Source organism: Pangasianodon hypophthalmus, chromosome 4, assembly GCF_027358585.1.
Source record: "Pangasianodon hypophthalmus isolate fPanHyp1 chromosome 4, fPanHyp1.pri, whole genome shotgun sequence".
In the NCBI taxonomy this organism is placed as follows: Eukaryota; Metazoa; Chordata; class Actinopteri; order Siluriformes; family Pangasiidae; genus Pangasianodon; species Pangasianodon hypophthalmus.
In genome coordinates this window covers 19,743,466-19,770,177 of record NC_069713.1, presented here as the reverse complement: position 1 = coordinate 19,770,177, position 26,712 = coordinate 19,743,466, and the positions used below count along the sequence as shown (strand labels likewise).

The window sequence follows — 26,712 nt, the reverse complement described above, 5'->3', positions numbered from 1 at the left end:
GTGCAAGGAAGAGATTTTTCTAATAGAAGGTTTTTACTCTAATAACCATTAATGAGAGATTACTCTAATAACTATTAATGATAGAGATTATGTTATGTTGTTCACCAATAATCCAAGTAATTCACCCCTGAAAGGCAACACCAAATTAGACAGAGAGAGATTATTTTACATTGCAATTCACTCGCATTCAAAGACGTTCAAGGATTGTATCAATGATGTCAAGATGTTGGCAACTATCCGCATAATATGGCATAAAATCTAAAACAAATGTCTTCAATCCTTTCATTATTCTCATCACAGCCAGTGAAGAGCTTCTTTCTGAAGATGCAGCGTAGCTGCTTTTCTCATGAACACATTTTTGGCAAGTTTCTTACTGCGGGCAACCAAATAGTAACCAGCTGGCTGTTGGCAATGACTTACGCTCTTGGAGGGTTTTTGTTCCCACTTTGGTATTTTGTAAATGTCCACACCGGATTAAGACAAGACCCCATAAATCGAAGGTTGACTTTAGGTCATGTTATGAAGGGAGCAAGGCAATACACACTTCAAGAGATCTGCCATTGCCTGGAAAGCCCACACCCTGTCAACAGAGCCAAGCACAACTGAATACAGTACAAAAATCACTACATGTACAAGAATTTGTTATCTTTTTTTAACCTGGGTGCCAAATAATGAATGTGAGGTAGAAGTCTAGAGGTGTATGTACTGTATGTAACAAGGTGCAACTTGGTGTGGCACAAAATGCCCTTCCAATACATCTGAAATTAACATCTAAGGTGGTATTTCATCACACTTGGAAGCATCTGCTAAATACACTTTGCATGAGACACAGATTGAGGTTTAAAAGCTTTAGAAGTTTTATGGGCAGCTGCTCAGGACTAAAGAGGAAATGCACATTCAGTAACCAAGATAATGTGAAATTAAATTCTTAACAAGTAACAAGTCATAACAAGTAAGCAGTGTATACAGCTTTAATACTGCTGATGTGTAATTTGATTACTAATTGCTTTTAATGAAAAGATGGCTGCATACAGAAAAAGTATCATATAAAAGTGTGCAATTAAACTGCATTCGTTATTTCTTGTGGTTGCCTGGGGCTTCTGTAACATTTGGAAATTTGGCATGTGTCAAAAAGTCCTGCTTAATGTGTTGAATTTGTTTGGTAGAGGAAATTGATGTATGTGTCTGTGATGTATGATCAGGGTTGCCAGATCTGTGTGACAGAAGCAGTAGGCTAGTAAAGCACATAGTTTCCCAGAATAGTTCTTTCACTAAGGTCATAAAATGATCTCGTATTTTTACACATTTTGTCCTGAAATAAAAATATCTATGAGAATGAATAACCCATGCTGGGAGTTGAAAAATGTTTAGGGTAAAACCACACACCTGGCAACATTGCGTACTCAATTCCAACCAATATGCATGGCATTAATTTATACAAATTCCGCATTTTCTTGTAGTGAGGGCTTTCCACTTTTTGCATGATCCTTCCTTAAATACATATTTATGAGAGAGAGAAGTGCACGTTGCATGTTGCCATGTGCACAGTGTTTAAATTGTGTGTTTAGGCTTGTACTCCATTTAAGTACATAACATCAAGGATTTTGTGCAGAATTACGCTCGAAAATGGACACAAACCGCTTAGTACATTTGGCCCTGAGTGTCAGAAAAAAATCAGAAATCTGAGTATGTTCTTTAGATATTTACTTGTAGGAAGCAAGTGATTGTTTATGAAGAACCCCAAGAATCTCTTGTTCTCCCTGTCTAATATAAATTATACAAATGAAATAGGCATGTCATGTCATGTCATGTAGAGTGGCACATACTGTACTGCTAAAGTTATGTAGGCTTTCCATTAGCCAAACATTGGACACACTGTAGCCATCAGTAGATTGTTGTTTTTGTTTCTAGATCTGGAGAGTAAGACCTTGCAGGGGATCAAGGGGGAGCTTTCTCTGGATGGAACCAAGCAATACATCTTACAGAACACAATCATTGACTTCCAGAAGCTTACTGACAAGGAGATCCTTAGAATCGTTGGACCACTAGAGGCTGACTTTACCGTCAAAGTAAGACAATAATCAGTTTTTAAAATTAGTATTGCTTCTTCTGTATTCCAAACAGGCTACTGTTTGAAGTGTAAAAGAATAATTTGACTGAAGGACATCTAGTCACTCAGGTTCACAGTAATTCAGGTTCATTATGAATTTCCACCTTCCTGGAATCAGTTGTTGAACGTTATCTTAGAAAAATAAATAATTTAACAAACACTGTATGCTCTGTGCCTGAATGAGGCACAAGCTAGATCTTAGGAGGGAGGAGGGATACAGTACCATGGATAATTATGAGTTTCCCTTATCACGTTGGAGTTCACTGGTGAACTAACCCTTAACTCCCTCCAGAAACAAATTAGATTCCTGGCTGATAGCCACCCACCAATTATTACGCCTCTGCTTTTACCCAGTTTGTTAAGTAGCTGCCTAGATTAATGTGCTGGCTGTCATGCACTTAATGGAATAGCCAATTTGAAATGAAGCAGCCAACAGTTGGAAAATGCCAGTAAAAACAACTCTCTTCCTCCTAAAATTCATCCAAAATAACACAATAAATAGGAATGTCGGAGACAGAAATCTGAGAAGCAGTAAATGCCTAATTTTCTAATTTGATACCAGGAAGATGGCCAGCTCATATCAAAATTTTTGAGAAAGCTTAGAAAAGAGGAATAAATAGTCATTAAAACAAGCCAGACGGTGATTCCACTGTAAATAAATGTGTGAATCATTCAGTTCCTCTTACCCATTCTCCAATATTCATGCATTGTTTTCGACTACTCTTTCCTGGAAATGTATGTAAACTTTGTAAATATTTGAAAATGTATTTCCTGTGTAAATATAATGGACATAAGATGCAACTCTGTACACCAGTCTCTAGTGTACCATTTCTGACAGCAAACAGCTCAAACTTGTATTGAAAATTACTTTGAAATCTCTTTGATGGGTTGAATTTTATTCTTCTCAACTAATAAATGATTAAGGTCCAAAAATTCTCAAACAGGTTGTGACACAACCCATCTGGGACTAAAAAGGAGTCCGAGAGGAAGCTTAAGCATTTGAGTGGGAGGTTTGGCCAGCGTATGTTTTCAATAGATGGCTTTATTAGGGGATGAAGTTTTAGAGATGGTGGGTGTTTTACCCAGCTCCAGGCCTGACTCAGTAAGGATGTATGGGGAGTGATATCTTACCATTCGATGAAACACTTTTGTCACAACTAAAGAATGTGACAGGTCTTGGAAGTTTATTTAGGCAAGCCTTGGTCTTCAATGAGAAAAGAGAGAACAGAACTCTCTGGATATTTGAGTCTTTGCACTATTGTGCTTTTCTATGTGTCAAGGAGGTGAAGACAAACCTTATGAGATCCTCTGAGAGTGTGACAGTGTTAGCTTGAACCTATTTAGTACATGATTCACTGGCAACTTGGTGTATGAACTAAACACTGTTAACTAAAGGTAAATTAATGCCAGGTGTCTTTATCAGAGACTCGTGGCATTGTAACCACAACCATTAGAGCTGTCCAGAAAGGGAGAGTGTACTTCAAATACATGAGTGTGTATAGAGCAGGGGTCGTTCTGGCTATGTGCCGAATCCCAGTCTTCAGGAGCTTTTGTCAAAGCACCGGCACGTCCATAATCCCCCTCAGAGATAGGGTGATTGGCTTACTCTTTTGACTGATGACAACCAGCTTTAAGATAATACTAGCTTTGTAATGTCTGATCATAAAGTAATGCTTCAAAAGGAGATTTTTAACATATCCATAAAATATATGATGTAATGCTGGTTTATATTTTGTTTGTGTAGCTGACATGGCTGTATACATTATTATTAACACAATGCTGAATGCTGCTATTCATAATATACAGCATGTGATAGATATATATCTATTCCTTAGTTTTTTTCCCCCTTCTACATCCTCAGTGAATTCTTTTTTCCAAAGTCAAGTTACATGAAACAAAAATCTCTTTAAGAATCAAGATGCTCACTCCCACAGATTCTGCCAGAACAGTCGTACTTATGATACGCAGTTTAAGAATTGCTATTCAGCTCTTCACAACTCAGTGGATTCAGTATAACTGCATATTATGGAAAACAGGCATACCCTGTCTATTCTTTTTACCACAAATTGAAGACATTTGTCTGTAATTGTGTTCTGAAAATGTAGAAGGTTAAATAACGGTTTAAAATGTTATAGTCAATAAAGACATTGTTATTTCTCAAGAATGGATGCCATTATAGTACTTCTACATGATTGTGCCTTTAGAGGTTTACAAGTAGTACTCTTCAAGAGGGATGAAATGTTATGTATTATTCTGGCACATGCTAAAATATTTCTTTTCTTAAAACCATACCTTCATTTAAACAGGTCCATTATGCCAGTGGTATAGACAGTGTGGTGCAGTTTATCTTCTACCAGCCAATCATCCATCGCTGGAGAGAGACCGACTTCTTCCCCTGTTCTGTAACTTGTGGTGGAGGTAAAAAAAAAACTTTGAATTCGTTTAAAATGTTTTTTTTTTCTGCCAGTTCACATTGGTGTCTGCAGATTCTCTTTTTAATGTGCCCAGGGTATCAGCTCACTTCAGCAGAGTGCTTTGACCTGCGCAGTAATCGTGTGGTGGTGGACCAGTATTGTCATTATTACCCTGAGAATGTCAAGCCCAAACCCAGACTGCAGGAGTGCAACATGGACCCATGTCCTGCCAGGTGGGTGATTAAAGCTGTTACGCAACTTGAAGGCTTAGACGAGGAACTGTTCTTTATCATTTGATTAAAGATGACATCTGTGGATTATATCTAACCCAAATGTCATAGCTTTGTGTATAACATTGCATATTTTTGATGTCCAATTTCTAGTGATGGCTACAAGCAAATAATGCCCTATGACCTCTACCACCCACTGCCTCGGTATGTATTTTAACTTCCTTCTAGGCCTTATGCTGCACTCTTCCCTTAGCCTGCCCAAAACCTCTCAGTCCTGGCCAGCTTTCCAGTCCACCTCAGCCTGTCTTTGCCGAGTAACATTTCAAGTTCTCTTCCACAATAGCAGAGAGCCAGAGGTTTCACATTCTATTTCAATGAAGCACTCACTGGGCCTAAAGCCAAGCTGAGACAGTGAAGGCTTTCAGTCCTCTTGCAGTAGTCAGTGCAGATGCTTTAAGCCAGTGAGACTGCGGTATGGCCTTTCAGCAAATCAGAAGTGAACTGCTTGGGGAATTTAGGCTTTCTTGTGCATGTCGATGTTGCTTGCTCTTTTTAATGCCTAGGAAACTACTGTGATTTTGATAAACATGATGTGTTTATTATGAACATTAGAAGTTTTTGACCTGAAATGGAAAAACATTTGAAAATTCCACTTAAACTCTGAAATCTCTAATGTGAGATGGGAGAGCAGCCCATGGACTGCCTGTTCTACATCCTGCGGTGGGGGAGTTCAAAGTCGTTCCGTCTCATGTGTGGAAGAAGACATGCAGGGAAACATCACTCCCACAGATGAATGGAAGTGTTTGTACGCATCCAAGACATCCATCGTGCAACCATGCAACACGTTTGACTGTCCAACATGGATTGCGCAGGAATGGTCACCGGTAATTAACATTTATTCTGTTCTATTCTTGAATATACACTGCCAAACATTTTTGAACACCTTCTTTTTTGTTGTTGATTCAATTTTAATAATTTAACAATATAGCTTATACTCTCATTATTCAGCAGCTTATCAAATATGATCACATGATCCAGCACATCAATCTTTCTGCATGATTAACTAGAAGCACAGTGGCAGAAAGCATTAACTATAAGTTAATCAAGGTCATGAAATCATAATGAGTGCATCAGATGTATATTATCGTTCAAGTTGCTATTAAGATATGTCAAATTTGATAAAATATTGCTAGTGATTTTGCTAATTCATTGTGGTCTTTTTCAAAGGAAATGTGCCTTTGGTTTAAAGGATAATGGTTTAAAGGCTAAGCTGACCAAGCACTCATTTGTTGTGGTCACAGCTCACATTATTCATAATTTAATCCACATGAAAATTTGGTCTCCTGGATGATCAATATATCTGCATTTAAAAACTGTCTCATCCAGTCTCTTCCATGCAAAAAAAACTTTTTTGTGGACTACAGGGTTACAATTAATTAATTAATTAAGACATATTTATGTTGTTTAAAATTCCCCTTCGAGTGGCATTCTATAGTTTTTTTGAGTGTATTTACAGCCCAAAACAAGAATTTCAGTATGACATGTTGTAGTAACATTGAAGAATCAGATGGTGACACTCACTTGAGCTGCTGACATGAGCACAAGAAAAATGGGCTTAAATTAAATGTCAGAATCGCAAGTAACTGAACCATGCATCTGTTTTTGACAAACTCTGCCATGCACACACAAATAAGTCTGTATTTACATCTGTGGTATGAATACCAATGTGCATAATTTCTGTATTAAATCCTCACTACATGCAAACATCTCATTTCTGAATACAGCTCTAAATGTTACTAAACCAACCTACCTTTAGGATTATTTAAACACATGCATATAGACTATTCTGATTTTCAGGGGGACTATGTTTTTTCTGGTGCAGCATTTAAAATGAACTAAATGGCAATTTCCTGATTGGTCCCTAGCTGAACTTGTGGTGAACTGCTACTTAACACAATTACATCTGAACTATTTTAAACATCAAATCCATAAGCCAAAAATATATAATGCACCTGGTAAGGGGATCAACTCTGAGGAACTGCATGGAGTGCTGTCTTTTAGGTGTAATGTAAGAAGTTTGTATCCCAAAGGAGTTATCTCACACTCTAACTTTTTTTTTTCCTTCAACAAAAATAGTCATTTAGTGCCTCAGTGTACCTAGAACTTAATTGCTCACTGTTGGGCTTTGTGCTGTTCACTGTTAAATATCTATAATAGCTGGGCCTCATGGTAACTGTTAAAGATCCCAGATCTCCAGCAGCTCACAATTTTATACCAGAAAATAGCTCATTACTATCTGTTATCGCTGATCCCATACTGCAGTCCGGTATTAACAATGTGTTAATTACTGAAAGTAGATGAAAAAATTGACTTTTAAACTAGAAGCACCCACTAAAATACATAGCTATTAAACATCACAGGCCCATGTTATTATGGTTAACTGGGTAGAGTTTTAATCTTTGCAACACTGCAACCTCCTGAACACAGAAAACTTTATTGAGTTTTCTTTATTATTTACTCTTCAAAAGTGTACAAGAGTTGAATCTAGGGTCAAAACAAACAAGAAATTCCATCTGATATTATTAAGAACAAAAACATGATTAGATTCAGTATCTTAATCTAAAATAAGGAGCGGGGTGTCAGCCTCTCCACACTATCAGAACCACATTGGATCTCTTGTGATTGTTTTTTCTTTATTTCGAGAGTAAATTTCCTTTTACAACAGAATAACCAAGAATTAATGAACCCAGACTTGTGGCCTTCTGAAAAATGTGAAAACCTGGGATTTTGTTTCCCTTGACTATTCTTCTTTCTAAATCTCTTTTAAATGCTTGTATTGGCTGAAGACACTTTTTATAAGCATTTTATAAGTATCCAGAGTATCTAGGCTTCTTCCTTTTCTTTTGACATGGGACTTGAGGCGAATGGTTCCAGTTTCATGTTGTCAGTAAAGAAGCAATTATTACTACATTGCGCATATCGGATGCAGGCATCTGCTCCATGGTTCTGTCAGACTTTATACTAGACATGATGCAAATCTTTACCTAATGTATGTAACTCATGTTACTATAGTGGCAAAACCATTATATAATGATAGAGTAGCACTTACAACTGCTTTTTTTTATGCTGACGCAAGCATAACTTACTGGTTAACGTTGGGTCATTGCTATTTTGCTTGGATACCAGCCATTCTTTTTTTGTGTTTGTGCTCTGTTGCAATTTTTGTGGTCAAAAATTTACTGCACAGCCTGACAGAGGTGGAACAGCACCAAAGGGTGGCAACATTTTTTTTTAACCTATTTTGGTCCAAAATGTACATCAGTACTTTATCACAAGACCTTCTTAGCACAGATGCAGGTATAAGATGATGATATTCTCACTTCAAGTGCAGTCTTAAAAATCCTGCTCCATTTCAACCCAGTGTTGTGGATTTTCACTATTTATGTCACCCTTTCGACAACATGAATAGGCGACTTTGTCTAAAAGCAACAAATAAGAACAAACGACTCAGTTGTGGATAATTAAGGAATTAATTCATATTGATAGGTTTTATAAAGTGTTTTTTATTGTTCTTCACATTTTAAGTCCACACCAGGTGTGAGACACACCCTAAAAACCTGCATTCATCCATCCTGCTGCGAGCTTTTAACCCTTTTTTAACCCTTTAATAGGACTTGTTTGGTTAGTCGTCCAGTAACAGGTTGCTTTGTTGATATGACTATGTCTGCTTTCTGTCTCTCTCTCATATATATATATATATATATATATATATATATATATATATATATATCATTAACAGTGCACAGTAACCTGTGGACAAGGGCTGCGCTACAGAGTGGTCCTGTGCATTGATCACAGAGGGCTGCATGCTGGTGGCTGCAATCCAATCACAAAGCCACACATAAAGGAAGACTGTCTGGTTCCTGTTCCCTGCTACAAGCCCGCAGGTGAGCAATGTTCTCTTTACCATGCTTATCTGTACATTATCAGCATCTGGAGTGTGATATTATTTGATTGAAATACCTGATCACATGAGTTATTTAGAGTGTTGTGTATAGCAACAGCAATCAAAAATACTGAAACATTTAACAATGTTTTATCATTTGGGCTCTTTTCAGAGAAGCTGCCAGTTGAAGCGAAGCCACCTTGGTTCAAGCAAGCCATAGAACTTGAGGAAGACACAGTCGTTTCTGAGGAGCCAACGTAAGTGTATTAAGTTCTAAAACTATTGTAAAAGTTACCCGAAGGTGGTAGAGACTCTGTAGCATTTAATAGGCTCCACTTTTTAACTCATTATTCCTTTTTAACCCCTCAAATATGTGAGAATTCCTTGTTATTTCTATACTTACATTTGTCACTCTCGTATCTGTATACCTTTCCTATTAGTTTCACTGTAATCAACTGTAATGCATAGAGCCTGTAATAATTTACAATTATTTGTAATAATTTGTAATATTTAAAATTGTAATAATTCACAAAAGGTAAATAATTGAGTACCTTGTGACTTTAAAAGGTTAAGAAACTGATATCATCTAAATAGGCCTAAGTTATTTCCTTACCAGTGATTTAAAGGAAGAAGAATCTCATGAATCCCCTCATGTTTTCAAATGAGGATCTCTGAGCTGGCTGGTACTTACCCCTTAAAGTCCCAGCTTAAATAGTAGTTACTTTCATAGTAGTTACTATTTCAGTAACTACTATGAAAGTTAATTACTACAGTGAAACTATTTGACTGGTGATTCGGCAGTTACAGCTCTGGACTTCTAATTGGAAGTTTGAATCCCGGTACTGCCAAGCTTCATTTGCTCGTCTCAATTGGAAGTCATTTCATATAAAAGCATAAGAAACAGTATGATGTTACAAGAGTGAAGAACGTAAGTCTGAAACTGACTGGTCCTGGGAATTTAAGGGGTTAAATGAAGAGACTGATATAAATAGTGTGAACTGAAAGAAAAGGCTGGTTGACAGAACGGGAGCCTATAACTATTTGTGAGCCGATGTTCTGTTGAAACCATTAGTTTTGTGGGGCAGAGGATGATTTGTACAGATGAGTAGGGCTGAACGACAACGTCTACTGATGGACTACACGAACACGTAGTGATTTACAGCGCTATATATATAACATTGAATTGTGGGGCTAAAGGGGTAAATGTGGAGTCTAGGATAGCATGAGGAGTTAAGTTGAACTTGAAGTAGTTGAATTTGCTGGAGATAAAGTTGAAGTAGCCTGAGCTAGCATCTGCTCCTAGTCATGCATGTTGCTTAAGGTGAAAACCACAAAAAAATTTAGAATTGGCACACATGCTTTACTCTCTTGGAGACCTTTGTTATTGTATGACTTCATGAAATTTTGAGGCAAAGTTTGATTTATATAACCCTTAGAATTCATTTAATTCATTTCAACAATGCAGTAACCATTGAGAATTAAATAAATTCTTTAAACCATAAGGGAGGAATTGGAATGGATGCAATGGTTGGGTTCTGTTTCACATGCATTTCGCCATTCTCTCTTCCAAATCTTTATCACTATAACTCAATAAGCATATTTAGTAATGTATGTAAAATGATTCTTTGGTTAAATGCTTTGCAGAAATCTATAAAAATATAAAGAATGTGCATACAATCACCTTTGAAAGACCTCAACTTTGATCTATGCTAGATGATGCTTCATATGTTTTAGCACTTCTGACTTGTTTCTCTCAGGGTTTTTGAGAATTATGCAGGGTGAGAGAATTGTCCATTGCAAAAGCATATGATTTTGCTCTTTGCAAGAGGCATGTCTTTCCCCCAAAGCATATAAATAACAGCATATAATATGCTGTCGCCCAGAAGCCAACAACAATATCTGCCTGCCATATGGGTGCAGGCGTACGGATGCAAAAGAAACGAGAAGGAAATTCCTGTGTTAGACTTATTGCACCTCTGCTGCCAAGCTTTAAGCCTGCCATTTCTTCAAATACACTCTAAACCACTGTAGCAATTACTTGTGAAGATCAAGATTAATACATATTGCCCAGGTTTGACAATTTGACCATGATAGACAACAGACAATTTGTCTATCCCTGTCAGAGTACAACAGGCCTCATGGTTGCTATAAGACTGACAAAAGAATAAGAGTCTCACATAAAATAATCACGTGTATTAGGAGAAATGTAGTCTGAATCGATGTTTCATTGTTGATGCATTAACCAAAGTTTTGGATGCATCCTGAAGGATGTTGTAAAGAAAGGCCACTAGGGTGCTTGTTGAAGACCAACAGAACCTAGTTATTTTTTTCTCAGTGCACTGGATCATAAAAAGAGGAAGCATGCTTATGCTGTGGTTTCACAGTTCAGTCAGCAAAAAATGTGCTTGACAGCCTCAGAGGCATGATAACAATAACTGGCTACCAGCAGCTAAGACTGCAAAAGTCACTTAAAGCAATAGAATAGAGAACATCACAAAACGACTTCAGTTCTTGACTCTATTACAGCCATGGGATCACACGTTTCTTACAGATGGCAAGGCACCACCATATGCTTTAAGCAGTTGATGACAGTTAAAGTACTCTCATCATCTTTTCACGGTATTTTTATATCAATGACTTGATATTTATTTGGGATGCAGATGCATGAAGGCATGCAGAGTAGAAACCCAGATTGGCTTGTGATTTTAATGAAAGAGTTTTGTTGACTCAAAAGGAAATTGTAATTGATGGACTTTCAGCAGCTAAGAGATCTGGCTTACGATGGTGTCTGGTCTTTCATAAGATAATCAAAAGGCCAGGTCATATGTATGAAGTCTTCTTTTATATAATGCTCCTCAGAAGGCACTAATGCTCCTAACATTTTTGACTTTACTCTTCTTACCTGCCTAAGAGCTAATCTGTTAGACCGTGTCAGCAGAGGTGGTGATAATGTCATCAGTGTCTCGCAGTAAGAATGAACCCACTCTAAATCAGATTAATGGTCACTCTGGCATTATCATCAGCAAGGTGCAGTTTGAAGGACCTTTGAGGACTTTAACTGTTATCTACCTGGAAAGTTAGCTTATAGAATTAATTGGCATTTTGCTTGTAGTTCATACTTTCAGGTTTTTTTTAGCGAATAAATATGTAGCTGTTCTTCCTCTCAGGTTGACAACAGGAAACGCTTGCTTCAAGAGAAGCTATAAAAACACTGATCTCATAGTATTTCCACTTTTCTGTTTGATTTTTAACTGTGAGGAAGCATGCATCAAAGCAATTTATTCAAGAACGTTGAGCTTTAATGCCTTACAGCTGTTTAAAGTATTGCAATAACAGCTGGATGTGAGAAATAAGTGCAGTTTATGAACTTAGCTGTAAATAACTAAAATGTGTGAAAATGAAACGACTGCCAGAAGGAACCCAGATTGTCAGAGAGGCTTTTTATTAGTGCCAATTCCCATTATGATTTCATGTCAGAGTGTGTTTTGTGTCAATTTGTTTTTCAGGTTCATTCGAGGAGCTTGGGGGCCCTGCAGTAGATCATGTGGTGCTGGTATACAGAAACGGACAGTGAAGTGTCAGATGTTGCTCTCCTTCTCCCAGACAGTTGCTGATCTTCCAGATGATGAGTGTGAAGGACAGAAGCCCCCAGAGATGCAGCCCTGTTACCGCACACCTTGCCCTGGATTGAGAACTGAGCAGGAGAGCGAGAGAATTCGAAACACAGCTACTGAGCAAGAGGAGCTACATGACTGGGAGTATGATGGGTTTACTGAGTGCTCCGAGATGTGTGGTGGAGGTGAGTAATGTGGTTGCTTCTAGTCTAAACTACTATATTAGAAAAAGTAGTAATTTCAACCAAATATAGGTTGGCGAGATTTAATATGCCCCCATATGTGCTTTTTGATCATCTCATTCCTGATTTAGTCCCCCTTTGCTGTTATAATAACGTCCACTCTTCTGGGAAGGCTTTCCACTAGATTTTGGAGTGTGGCTGTGGGGAGATGCGCACTAATATAGCATTAATGAGGTCACTGATGTCGGGTGAGGGGGCCTGGGGCACAGTCAGTGTTCCAGTTCATCCCGAAGATGTTCAGTGGGGACGAGGTCAGGGCTCTGTGCAGGCCACTCGAGTTCTTCCACACCAACCTTGGCAAACCACGGATCTTGCTTTGTGCACAAGGGCATTGTCATGCCAAAAAAGGTTTGGGCTCGTTAGTTCCAGTGAAGGGACATTGTAATGCTACAGCATACAAAGACATTCTAGACGATTGCGTGCTTCCAACTTTGTTTGGCAAAGGCTCACATATGAGTGTAATGGTCATGCAATGGTTTTCACTTTCAGTAGTTCTGAAGGATTCCATGAAGAGAAATGTAAGATCATTGACTAAGGGTACAGGTCATATGTTCGACTTGGCCAGTCAAGAATATTCCATACTTTGGCTCTGAAAAAAAACATAGTTTATCAGTGTCTTTTGGGTGTTCATCCTGCTGCTAGGTAAAGTACTGTTGACTGACCTTTGGGACTTTTAGCTGGATCTGATCAGTTGAGATGCTTTTGTTCACTTCAGAGTTCATCCTGCACTGCTGTCATCAGTCATATCATTAATAAAGACCAGTGAACAATTCCACTAGTGACTATCGTTGCCTATGCTGTGATGTTTTACAGATGTGGTGCTTACTCCTTGGACCCTGAACAGGTCCATTTATCCATATACTTTCTTCACTGCATGACTTCGATACACGTTAATCTTGATTTTATCTGTCAATATGACTATACACCACAACTCTAAATGCTTTCTCATGTACTTTTCAGCAATATGACTGTTCTTAAGGCTTAAGAGTGGTTTATGTCTGTAGAGGAACTCTCTGAGGTCATTCTTTGGCACATCTATATGTGCATATATCTTAGATAGTCTTGATCTGTTTTATATTTTTGGATCATGATTGAAAGTATTATTTAGTCATTTGTGACTGTGGTACTGTCTGTGTCTATAGTCTTCCAGGTTGTTTGATCTCGTTGCGTGTTCTCATCAGTTGTTAACTACTAGGTTGTTTATAATTCAGTGAAATAGAACCAACTAAATTCGGTACACAATATCGTAGGCAGATGCAACGAAAATAATATCTGCCCGAGCAACATTTAAAAAGCAGCCATCTGTAGTTGACACCAGTTATAAACTCTAGTGATGTAGCTGAGGTTGAGGAACTGTCACAGCCATAATTTACAGACCACGATGACAGTGCTGCCATTTCTACCTCTGGGATTTTACCCAGCATTTTCCAGTGTTTACGGAGGTATTCGGTTCATATTTAATTCTTTACAAAAAAGAAAGAAAAAAATCAGGCTTTGGCCATGCCCACTTCTGAATAGAGGTACATATATGGATATTAGGAGCACTAAAGAGATACAGATACAGATAGTGGCGTTGTGTTAGCTGATATCTTGTAATATAATATAAACCATAATATGTCTGGTTTATTTTGATTTTTCAGGGTCACAAAATCAACACAAAGACAACACAAGGCAGGAATACCATATCTAGAATCAATTCTAGTCATTTTTGTTAGTTCTCATATGCAATAACTGTGCTATGACCATACACAGTTTCTTGGACAAGAAACAGCTAAACAGTCAACTGTCTAAATGTTACTGGTGTGGAGAATGAGTAGACTACTTGTAAGAAGAGCTATATTTCCAAATGCCTCATATTAAACCTATTTGACTTAATAGACCTTTCAAATGGAACCAAAACAAGTGGAAATTGTGGAAACAGAACCTCCACCAAACATGATCCTAAAAAACGTACTAAAATACTGTATCATTTTATTAAACTGAATACCCTGGTTCACTGTTGGTATGCTGTTCTTTCTCACATGTTATTACACAACTATCAAAGGCCAATTTTATTCTTGCAATGTATCTCTCTCTCTCTCTCTCTCTCTCACACACACACACACACACACACACACAGTCCTGTGTAGCATCACGCTAACGGCCTCTTTGATGTAGTAGACACAAATTTTTGGTTCATTATTGGTTCTGACACCACTAACAGACCGAAAGCTGAATGAATCATTCATTCATTAGTCTGGGCCTCGCACAATGCCCTGCATGCTTCTAGAAACCAGCACCCACTGTGTTTGGATTAGCTGCTACACAACCTGGTGTGTTTTGATGTAAATTGGTTCATTGAGTGTAATCAAGGGGTGTTTAGATTAAAGCTAAATGAGTCATTTTATGTGCACCACTAATTATAGTTTAGCACTGTGTGTGTATGTGTGACTGTAACGTTGTGTGCATGATTGTGTCTATGTGCATGAGATAAATGCACTTGCTCCATCTAGAATCCCAACTCCACCATGGCACATGCTCATGCACGTCTGCTTCTGCTTCAACAGCGCAGCACATGAACACCTTGTGGTGCTTTGTCTTCCTTCTCTGACATATACAGATATATTTTCACTGTCTTGGACCTTGTAACTGTCAGGTCTTTCCTTCCCTGTCTCTATATCTCTCTTAACATCCTTATAGTATAGATTTATGACTTCCTTCCTTAATGACAGCCGGTTTCCCTCCCAGCTAACTCACTTTCAACCCCATCATGACCTTCTGTAATGATCTCGGTCTTATCTCATCTATAATATCCTGTAAAGAGACCTTGACTTAGTTTGGTGTGAACTAAATCCCCTTTGTAATTATTGAAAAATCAGTTCCTGTCATAGTAGTTTAGTATAGTAAAGTTAGAATTACAGTGAGGAAAGCAGCTCCAGGATTAGTGTAATGTCTGGCATACATCCACAGAATGGTGTAATTATAAGAAATTATAAATGAACTGTTTTGTTGTGCCTCTGTGAAATCATTTGCTTTGATACAGTTGCTGCTTTTTCCCCCAACTCTTCCCACACAGCATGACATAATACAGAGAATTCTTGGATGGATAAATACATCTTATGTTTCACATGACTTCTATATCTGTACTTCTGTCTCTATAGTTGAAATGCATGTGGTTAAGGGTATGTTCATAATCCCTTTTGAATGTCACTCAGTGAGTTGATGGATTCACTAAGTTGATGAGATGTAATATAATACATGGCTTCTTACTTTTTTTTATAATTTGCGCCTCAGGGATAAAAGAGGCAGTGGTAATCTGTTTGAACAAGCAGACGAGAGAAGCCGCAGATGAAAGTGAGTGTGTGAGCACACAGCGACCTCTTCAACTTGTGCAAGCCTGCAATACTGAACCTTGTCCACCCAGGTAAGAACATGCAGTGGGCACTGTGTGTGTGTGTGCGTGTGTGATCTGAAGGTAAATTTGGTCCAAATGTAGTAAAAATGTATAAATGCAATCTTTTTGTGTTTAAACTGAAAAGATGCCCATGTATGGGCCATGGAGATCAATATTTCGTTATACATAAAATTTTAAAAAAGGCTCATGAGCTGAATGAAAAAATGTGCAAACATGACTTTTCTGTGCTAACACAACTGCCTCTTAGAGTGTGAAGCTGAGAACTGCTCTCATGCTAAGCTTGTGGCAATAAAAACGAGCTCTCCTCCAAGGTCAGGAAATGAAGGCTACACACTCCTGCTGTAGTAATGCACTCTGAGACAAACACTATCAGCATTTAAAGTGTGCTAAAGAGTCAACTAGGATGCCAGATTTATTCATTCTGTACACAGCCATGAGCTATGCATTGTAGAGACTAGTCTTTGCCTCTGAGGCTCACCTGCCATACACCTTTTCTGGATCCATCACTTAAACCAGCTTCTCATTTTCATTCAAGTGTGTTCAGGAAAAAGAAACAGACAGAGAGTAAAAGTGTGCATTCATGTGATATGTGTTCATAGGTTTATTACTAGCACTAATGCATGCTAAGGCTGAGATAAGAAATTCTTGGCAAACTGTAAATAACATAATTGAGACACCAGTTTAAGTGTTAAATTACTGTCTTGTGTATTTCGCAGTTGCCAGTGAGAAAAGATATATTAAAGCATTAAAGTCCCTGGTGTTAAAATATTCAAACCTTTTTTGTAGAATGTAAAGTAGCAAATGTGGTGGTCTGCGGCTGGAAAATCTACACCTCCCGCCTACGCTATGCTTCGCTGTGCTGCGCTTCCACACCTCATGCCATAGACATAAAATCCTTGAGGCCTTCTGCCTTTCTCCAGCCTGTTTTTCCAAGTGTTGCTTTTGTTTTCAAGCACAACAAACTTTGTGTTCTGCTTGTTTCCTTTGGCCACTGGTAGTCCGTAACTGGGCCTCAACACCGCCTCCAATGCTTCGGTTGCTTTCCTTATAAAGGGAATCTGCAGCTTTTCTCCTCCAGCCTGAACTGTCATATCATCGGGGGAGACCCAGACTGGCTGCCAGGCTGCGGGGGTGTCCTGCTGGGATTGAGCTAACCGCTGGTGGTCTTGGTGTATTGGAGGTGCTCGTCTATTCCAACTTCAGCTGTTGCCACCATCAGAGTTAAAGAGGTGGCCCTCAGGTCAAAGGCACCAGTGGGATTGTAATATCCTCAATGCTGTGACTATGTGGACATTTGATCACGTACATGGGAACCTCAATCTGGAACCTCATGGCTTGAGTTTCTGTGAGAGTATACAGATTTTCTTTGAAAATGTGATGCAGTTTATGAAAAATTGTAATAATCAACAAAATATGTAAACAAAGCAAGCAAACTAACTAAATCTGTTTATCATTGAAGTCATTTCGAAATTTGGACCCACCTACTCATAGAAGATTTTTTCCCCTTTATTTTTGTTTAGTTACACATTTGGACTTTGGACACTCTGAAATAATGAAATAAGGAATTATACTAAAACAGGTGTGAAACAAAGTAGCTTCGCACACCATTGGCATTCTCTCACCCTGCTTCATAAGGAGCCACCTGGGATGCTTTTCCAGCGAAGTTCCCACATATGCTGCACACTTGTTGGCTAAATGAAAACCACTTGTTGGATGGAGCACAATTTTTTTAAATAAATTTGTAACTTTTGTTTTGAAAATAAATTAATAAATAGCCATCACATTCGATATATTTGCCGTGGAAACAACATTCAAGAATCATCCTTTAGATCAAAATGAAAAACATGCATATGTTTGGAGTCCTTTGATTGGTTCTGTATGTCTGTCCAGGTGGGAGCTGGAGGCTTGGAGCTCCTGTTCAGCAACATGTGGTGTTGGCCTCCAGACTCGAGCTGTCACCTGCACACTGAAAGTAAGCACACACAGCAACCACACCGAGAGGGTCAAAGATGAGAAGTGTCGGCAGCCCAAGCCCTCCTCTGTGCAGGCCTGTAATCGTTTTGATTGCCCTCCCATGTGGGATCCACAGGAATGGAGTCAGGTACGATATAAAAATGGTCTTGCAGAATTCTCAAAGGGGTGTGGTGAAACAAAATAACAATACCATATGTTTGAAAATGACTCTTGCAGCATCTTTTTCAATGTAACTACACTTCTAATGATATATATGCCTTGTGCATGATTATTTGGTCAAACTTGACTTGACCCCATAGCAATATCAAGCAGCATATTAATAAAAAGCTTTCTTGTAATTTCCCAGAGTGCACTGTATGATAGAAGTTTGGCTTTTTATTTAGGTCATAGCCCTGGCAGCCAATGCAAGGTGAGTTCAATTAGAAGTCTTTGTCTCTGCACAGTGCTCTCATACATGTGGAGGTGGCCATCAGAAGAGGGACGTTATTTGTAAGCAGCGAATGGCAGATGGAAGTGTATTGGAGTTACCTGAAACCTTCTGCCCCTCTCCAAGCTTGCCCACAATGCAGCCTTGTGGCCAAATAGACTGCCCTCCTCAGTGGGTCTTCTCAAATTGGACACAGGTCAGAAACATATATTCTCTCGTAGAGAAGCTGATCTCATGTTCCTGGTCAGGTTTCAAAATTCTGTCGACCATATTATTACTGTTCATACTTTTCGTGCAGCTACAGGGTTCATGTTGTTTTATTGTATGTTTTGTGTACTGAATGTCACACTTAAATACTCTTGGCAAAGTTATCGCTTAATAAATTGTTACGGTTTTAGGATGACTTCACTGGCCTCACCGAGGTTATGTTACCTTAATTTTAAGCACAGGTTTATATTCTATTGTGCAGTTTTCTGTCACATTCACTTGACAGAAAAGTGTTTGAATGTTACACAAGGATATGTTGCATTGTAGTGATGTAGATGGATCCAACACCGGTTGCTTTTTTCTCCTTTGTCCCCTTTGAGATCAAGTCATATGGCTGATGGATGTCAACTCGTTTTTGTTCATCAGATTAGGGGAATGCTTGCAGCCATTGGTGAACAAGCACAAAGTTCATGCCAGGGTTAGCATAACAGTTCCTGACCACTAGTAATCTACAGCAGAGTTACTGAATGTGGTCATCTGTACATAGTGAATGACTGTGCTTATCTGTTGCTTGTCCAGTGTTCAGCAACCTGTGGAGAAGGGACCCAGAGGTTGCTAGTGGTGTGCAGGAGGCTGGGGCTGAATGGACAGTACCAAACTCTGATTCCAGAGGCCTGTGCTTCTGTTCCGAAGCCCTCGACAGCTCGATCATGTTCCTGTGGATCCTGTGAGAGTAAGAGAACTTTGGCTTAATGCCAGCTCCTTGTTCAGATTGCGAAATTCGGCACACATTAAAACATTCCAGTCTGACTGTGATGAATCTGCAACGAGTCTAGGTTAAGACACATGTGGTGTTATTTATCACTCCATTGTCTAAGACTTATTTATGTATTAAATTGTTTATTTTGTCATTCACATTACGAGCCAGAAAATGTCCTACAAGGCATCTAAATATGTTATTCATTAGGCTTTTTAAAATAAGGGAGTAGATAGCAGGAGACATGTATAAAGTACAAGAAGTGGGAGCACTAAGGGAGCAATATGAGAAAATCCAGTGGGCTGATATAGAAAGTGGAATTGAAGGATAGCGGTGCCAGAGAATTTTCTTTGCTCTTTGCTCAAAAAAAACCTTTGGTTTGTTATTTGCTTCCCTTTAAATTTAGTCAGTGAATCAGCAGATTTTATTACAGTAATGGAACCTGCATGTTTTGTTTACAGAGACTTTCAAGCCAGTAGCTGTAAAACCAGATCCTGCTATTCTGACCCAGAGGAAGATCTATATTCAATGGAGGAAAGGCCCAAAACTACATTTTGTAGTTGGTGGATATGCTTACTTACTTCCATGGACCTCAATCATGCTGAGTTGCCCTACTCGTCATTTTCATAAAGGCAATATTCGTTGGTTAAAGGATGGAAAACCACTGCTACTTCTGCCTCATGTTTCCATATCTCATATGGGTTACATCAAGATCCAGCAGATCCGTGCCTCAGACGCGGGAATGTATACTTGTGTTGCTGGCCAGGCACAGGAAAATTTTGTCCTCAAACTTCTTGGAAACAAGAAGACGAAGGTGTCAGTTCCAGAATCTGACGTCTGGGCAACAGATGGAGGCAAAAACTCAGCAAAGACTTACCAAATATCATCTAAAGAGAAAGAGATTCTCAATTGTAATCGCTATGACATAGTCGTGCAGCACTTGCTTAATTTAAAAGGTTTGTCCCTGGAGACGTATGTCTCTAAAGAACTGCTGGACGAAGATGCAGTTTTTGATTCTCAGACCCCTCAGTTGCTAGTGGCAGACATGGAAAAACTTGATGAGATAACCCGTAACTTATCTGGTGGTCTCCAGGGCACACAAAAAGAAGAACTTATTACTCAGCTGTTAGATGAACTAACCAAGAAGACTGGTGAAAACAATGATTCCACTTTGGAAGCTCATGAGAAGCAAGAATTCACAACTCCGGAGTACATTTCTCAAGGAAATGATTTAAGACTGGCTTCTCAGTCCACCAGACAATGGAAAGGACCTCTCAGAAGACCAGTGATTGTACAGAAATTTTCAAGAGTCTACAAGTCCCCTCATGAAATAGTGACCAATGCTGGTAGTTTTGTTGTGGTCCCAAGACAGGCCGTGAGGGTGGAGCTTAAGTGTGAAGTACAGGGCAACCCAAAGCCAGTAATGGTTTGGACAAAAGAGGGGATGGAGTTAAAAAATGGCAGCAGGTAAGAGTAGACATTACATGCTTTTTGATCAAAAATTAGTGTTAAAACCATTTGCACTGCAAGAGCATTTTGATAGTCTGTTTTTGTACTGCTTTCAGTAGTTTTGTTGTTCTATGTCGTGGCAGAGTAGGCCTGATGCCAGACAGCTCCCTGTACATTGAAGTTCCCAAGGAGACTGACTTTGGATTTTACACGTGTCGAGCCACAAATCATCTGGGGTCCACCTCACTGTCATTTCATGTGCAAAAAGCAGGTAAAAGAGGTTAGACAGAAACTGTCCACCTGAGTCTTTTGGTTGAAGCATGTATAGACATGAAGTTTTGTTCACAATAGAAGAATTTGTGATGTGATGTCTGATTGCAACTATTAATGTTCATTAATTGTTAAGCTTAATTCACTGTAGCATGAACAGGGCAGATGTTTTACATTTGATTCAAGAAATTGCATGCTTTCGCTTCAACAGGTAGTAAAATTTAGATTTACCATTTGATTAGGGTCATTTCTAATAAATGATGCAATCTGTAGTGAAATTCCTGTACATATCAGGCTCATCCAGAAATTTAGCTCATATACAGATACATGACAATGCATATTACATGCATAAAGAGTATTTTTAATGTACACTGACCCTGATATGAGCTGATGGTTAGGAGGAATATCTTAATTTCCTGCCCACATCAACAAGTAACTTGCTGGAACTCCTATGTAATGTATCAGTTGCCAGTACTGGTATTGGCATGTATTGGAGGTCAGCCATGAGCCATGTCAGCTTTGTGATTACTTACTGACCTTGTAGGCATAGAGAACAAAGCACCGCCATTCCTGTTGTGCTGGACTTTCTCCCAGCATCCGTCAACAATTAGAAGATCCAGAAAGCATTTCAAAGCAAATTAGGATAGTGTACCTTCTAGTAGAGTGGATAAGAGCCAGTGTAACTGTGAGTTATGTTTAACTTCTTACTTGTAAAACATCATCTGTCATGAAAAGTATTTGAAAGTCTTGTTTAATTTGAATTATCTTAATGATATATGGATGGCAGAACTATTTTATTTGAAACACAGTGGAACAGGAACAGCCTGCTTAAAGATAAGTGTAGAGACTAGTCTGATTTATTCCTTAAAACCAGGAGAAGTGTGACCACTCACAATATTTATGCACTGTATGTAATTTGAGAGCTTGGAATTATAAGGTTCTTTAATGTTATACATAGCTCAATGCCATATATTATTTAAGTGCCACTGATTATGCACTCACCAGTCACTTTATTAGGAACGAAACACTAATACTGGGTAGGACCCCAGTTGCTTTCAGAATATCTTTGATTCTACTTGGCATGGATTCCACAAAGCGTTGGAAACATATGTTTGAGATTCTGGTCCATTTTGACATGATTGCATCACATAATTGCTGCAGATTTGTCAGTGGCGCATTCACACTGCAAGTCCCCCATTGTACCACATCCCAAAGCTGCTCTATTGGATTCAGGCCTTCCAATCTTCAACTATTCATTTTTGGACAGCCTGTGCCTTCTGTAGCCTCAGATTTCTGTTCTTGGCTGGCAGGAGTGAAATCCGATGTGGTCCTCTGGTGTTGTAGCCCTTCCTCTTTAAGGTTCAAAGTATTGTTTTTTCTGGGATGCTTTTCTGCTCACTACAGCTGTCAAGAGTGGTTATTTGAGGTAGCGTGCCTTCCTGTCAGCTCGAACCAATCTGCCCATTCTCCTCTGACCTATCTCATCAACAAGACGTTTCCACTCACAGAACTGCTGCTCACTGGATGTTTTTTGTTCTTTGCACCATTCTGTCTAACCTGTAGAGATTGTTGTGCATGAAAATCCCAGGAGATCAGCACCTTCTCAAATACTCAAACTAGCCCATCTGGCACCAACAACCATGCCATGGTCAGTGTCACTGAAATCATATATTTTGTGATTTCACAGTCACAGTTTGATGTGAAAAATAACAGAAGCTCTTGACCTGTATTCACTGGACAGCTGACACATGATTGGTTGACTGGATAATTGCATTAACATGCAGGTGTACAGGTGTTCCTAATAAAGTGACTGGTCAGTGTATGTGAGTTCTAAACCAGGTTTTGTAATATCTTAAAATCACAGATATGTTGTGTTTGAATAACTGATTTTTTTTTTTATTTCACAGGAAGTGCCTGTGCAGTTGGTATGAGTAAAAGTAACAGCACATGTTCTGACAATTTCCAGTCATCTGAAGGCTGCAGTGGACAACACTGCCCCCACAGGTACCACTGCACTACTGCATTGCCAGCTGAAACTTCTGGCTTTACACCTGTTTCTACTAAATACAAACCCATCTCGGACATTTAAAGACCATATGCCCAATTGTAATAATGTAGTAATAATTAACAGAAGTTGGGGGGATATGGTGTAGATCCATTGATTAAATAAGCTTGAATAAGCTAGCAAGCTCAAATGGTGTTCATCTTAATTAGGTGTTTCTTATGAGGGAACAAATACCTGTGAGAAAAAAACTAATGGCAGTGAATTGTAGAGTTCATGGAATCAGGTTTTACTGAACTTTCCTATATTGAGCTTCCTGTCTAGTCAGGCCAGTCATTATTTTCCTATAGCTGTAACCAAATAGCCAGTCCTCATTCATCTGTGACATTTGTGTGTGTGAGTGTGTGTGTGTGCGTATGTGTGTATGTCCATGTCTGTGTCTGTGTGTAAAGTTCCATGCAGTCTTTGTGTATGTCATCCAGGTTAATAACTTCAACACTTGTCTCAACATTCTGCCCCAAAAGTAATACAAGAGGTAACGAAGACGTCTAACTGCCCTTTTCCTACATTCTTTCATAACCTGTCCTGCTTTCTTACCTCAGATGGCATGTGTCCTCATGGTCTACTTGCTCTGTAAGCTGTGGTGGGGGGCTGCAGAGACGCAATGTGACTTGTCTTGGTGCTACAAATGGAGGACGCTCTTGTAAGGGTGCTGGTAGAAAGCCAACAGCAAGCAAGTCCTGTAACATGCAACCCTGTGTTGGATGGACAGCAACCCCATGGGGCCCTGTGAGTAAAACATCGTGAGAGTCATGGCAATTTAGGTATATGATGATGAATAAGAATAAGCAAAATATTGTGCTATAGAGGAACAAAAGATTTCTGAGCATGTTTGCCAACTCTTTATCCTCTTTAAGTGCAATAATCAAATAATTATTAGTAAATATTAACAATTTAAATAGTGTCAGTTAGAATGGGTCTAAGTACAAGTTATATATATGGTATATAAGTTCTCTATGACCTTGCAAAGCAAAGGCATACATATTTTAAACCAAAATAAATACATGGGGTTTTTATGTTACATTTCCAGTACACCATCACATATTTTCACATAGTTTTTATACACTTCGATGACTCAATAGTCTAAAATATTTTAAGACTAACCTTTTCTAATATATATTATTATTATTATTAGTTAAACAAAGAATGTTTTGTACAGGTAATCTACAGTATACTATAACTGAATAATGTATCAACTTTTTTGATGATAATATACCATATAGTGGTGTTTAGATTTGATTTGATCACAAAGAAGGTTACTAGACTACAAATTATGTCCTCAGTAATATTTTCGAGGAAGTAGACTTACCGAGGTCTACTTCTTATGAAAGGAGAAGCAAGAGAAAAAATTCCCTAAGTGGTATTTTTTTTTTTTTTTTTTGAGCTGTAAAAAAATTTAATTTAAGTCCAGAGCTGACCCTATTGCAGTATTATGATATGAATATGTGCTTTATTCAGTGCCATGGGCAGTGTGTTGGACCACAGAAAGCACTACAGCACAGACATGTGTTCTGCCAGGACAAGAACAGCACTAGAGTCACCAATCGAATGTGCAGCAGGCAACCAAGGCAAGATATCTTCAGGAATTGCCCAAATTATACAGTATAAAGCCTTATTTAATGTGTGTCTTTCAGCATACAATAATTCATCTGAGTTTGTTCAATTCAGTGAGTCTTGGATAATTGTAGAGGTTTTGTTTGAGAATGCATATATTAGATGAAGTAATGTTACCTACTATACAGAATTTACCAGAGACAGAATACATTGTTTTTGCCTCTAACTCCTAGGCCTTCCTCACATCGAAACTGCACCACAGATGCCTGTGCTCTGCAGTGGCGTGTTGGGCCATGGACCCAGTGCACTGCCACCTGTGGTCGCCATGGTTTCCAGTCACGCCACGTCACATGCGTTCACCGCCGTAGTGGAAAGCCAGCTCGGGAATTTCACTGCGCCTGGCGGCCTCGCCCTGCGAGCTGGCAGCGCTGCAACATTCTGTCTTGTGGGAGAGGTACGAATCATCCTGTAATTCAAGTTCTGCACTGTGAATAACAGTGTGGCAGTAATGATAAACAGCAATGGTGACATACAAAAGTTGTGTACAAAAAGAAATCAGTTTTGACTGAATGCAGATTCTAGATTCTATTCTCATAAAGCCAAAATGATCTTGAAGGATTGTACATGGGTGATTTCTAGAGTCTAGAAGCTCACTTCTGTTCAGTCAGAGCCACATTTAAAAGTTATTTGCTTCTAATAAAAATATTTTGCCTCACAATACTAGATTACTATCAGTGTAATCAGTTGCTCTGTTGTGTTCGCAGGTGATTGCCAAGACAGCACCAGGTACTGTGAGAAGGTCCGACAGCTGGAACTTTGCCCCCTACCCCAGTTTAAAGCACGGTGCTGCCGGTCCTGCAGAGACACCTGAGACTCTACCAGGACAAAAGGACAGAAACAGAAACTAATCCAGAGACTAAGGAACACCTGCAAACCCACCACACAATCCAGCACATGATCCGAAACCAAAGACCATGGTGTGTGATGGCTTGGGGTCACCAGGTCATTCATTAATCAGCCCAATGACAAGTGGGGGGGATGAGACTGGATGCAAACTGTAAACTAATGAACATTGATTTTAATTTAACTTGAATGAAGGCTTTGATTTAATCGTATTTGATTTTTGGTTTACTCTTTCTTTGGTTTTGCATTTACTGCCTGTCTGATGGTCCAGAAAGATGTAAGACGTTTTGAAATTCACTGGATTGCACATTTTAGACTCCATCCTTATTAAATCAGAATAGCCTCTAGTTATGAATGAATGTCCACAGGGGTTTGCTGGAGCCTTGGATCTTAACCATTTCAGTCAGTGTAACCCAAATTGGCTACCATATAGCTACTGGAAAACCATATAGCAATGTGGAAACTTGCTATATCCCTGTAATCTGCCACATAAAGGAATGGTAGACAAAAAAAGGCAAATGTGTATTTAAATATAACCTCTCAAATAATGTAATTTTGAACAGGGAGATGTTTGACTTTTAACTAATGAAAAAAAAGCTGCACTAATGTTATTTGGAAATCATAATGAGTTATGTTGCTGTCTTAGTAATAGGCAATGTATCCTATGGCCCAGTATTACAAATGTGACTTCACTTAAAACATATGGGACTTCAGTGTATGGAAACCCTGATAGCTTTGCACTCATAATTTCCAGGTCCATTTTCAAATGGGGCTGGATATTGTTTGATGTTAATTGTTATTGTTGTTTGGTTTTGCTTGTGTTATTCTTTTATAAATTGAACTTGTCTTTGTTTTTGTCCAAGATTTAACCACTTATTAATATAGTGTAGTTGTGCCTAGTATTTATCGTCCCTAAATAAGTGTTATTTGCATAAGTTGTTCTTCATTTTATAGAAAGAATAATAAATTCCCCTTCTCACTCAGGCATAGGGAAAAGAATAATGCACTTGTAGAAAATATTAAAAACACAATGAATCTCACATGTGTTATAGTTCTTATGGTTGTGTTTTCAGTATAGTCCCTGAAAACTGGGCCCTAACACTAAGCAATCGTTTTATGAGCTAAAAATACTGAGGAAAATACTTCTTTTAGGGAGAAA

General features: G+C 38.7%; 1 protein-coding gene across 9 annotated transcripts in view; it reads left to right on the top strand.

The window, feature by feature from the left end:
• The window catches only part of LOC113540242 (ADAMTS-like protein 1), a 104,579-nt gene extending 77,986 nt beyond the window's left edge, over positions 1–26,593 (top strand). For 4 of the 9 annotated variants that reach the window (XM_053233236.1, XM_053233239.1, XM_053233238.1 and 1 more), the window contains 19 exons: positions 1,912–2,069; positions 4,417–4,528; positions 4,619–4,757; positions 4,908–4,958; positions 5,434–5,638; positions 8,554–8,701; positions 8,873–8,957; positions 12,207–12,499; positions 15,830–15,959; positions 17,841–18,051; positions 18,368–18,547; positions 19,138–19,291; positions 19,777–20,782; positions 20,908–21,044; positions 22,942–23,038; positions 23,639–23,825; positions 24,555–24,664; positions 24,884–25,104; positions 25,415–26,593. In XM_053233236.1, the coding sequence (XP_053089211.1) occupies positions 1,912–2,069; positions 4,417–4,528; positions 4,619–4,757; positions 4,908–4,958; positions 5,434–5,638; positions 8,554–8,701; positions 8,873–8,957; positions 12,207–12,499; positions 15,830–15,959; positions 17,841–18,051; positions 18,368–18,547; positions 19,138–19,291; positions 19,777–20,782; positions 20,908–21,044; positions 22,942–23,038; positions 23,639–23,825; positions 24,555–24,664; positions 24,884–25,104; positions 25,415–25,521 (3,731 nt within the window). In that variant the 3' untranslated portion in view covers positions 25,522–26,593. The other 5 variants (XM_026936589.3, XR_004578062.2, XR_008301598.1 and 2 more) reach the window with 5 other exon arrangements.
• The last annotated feature ends 119 nt before the right edge of the window (positions 26,594–26,712 follow it).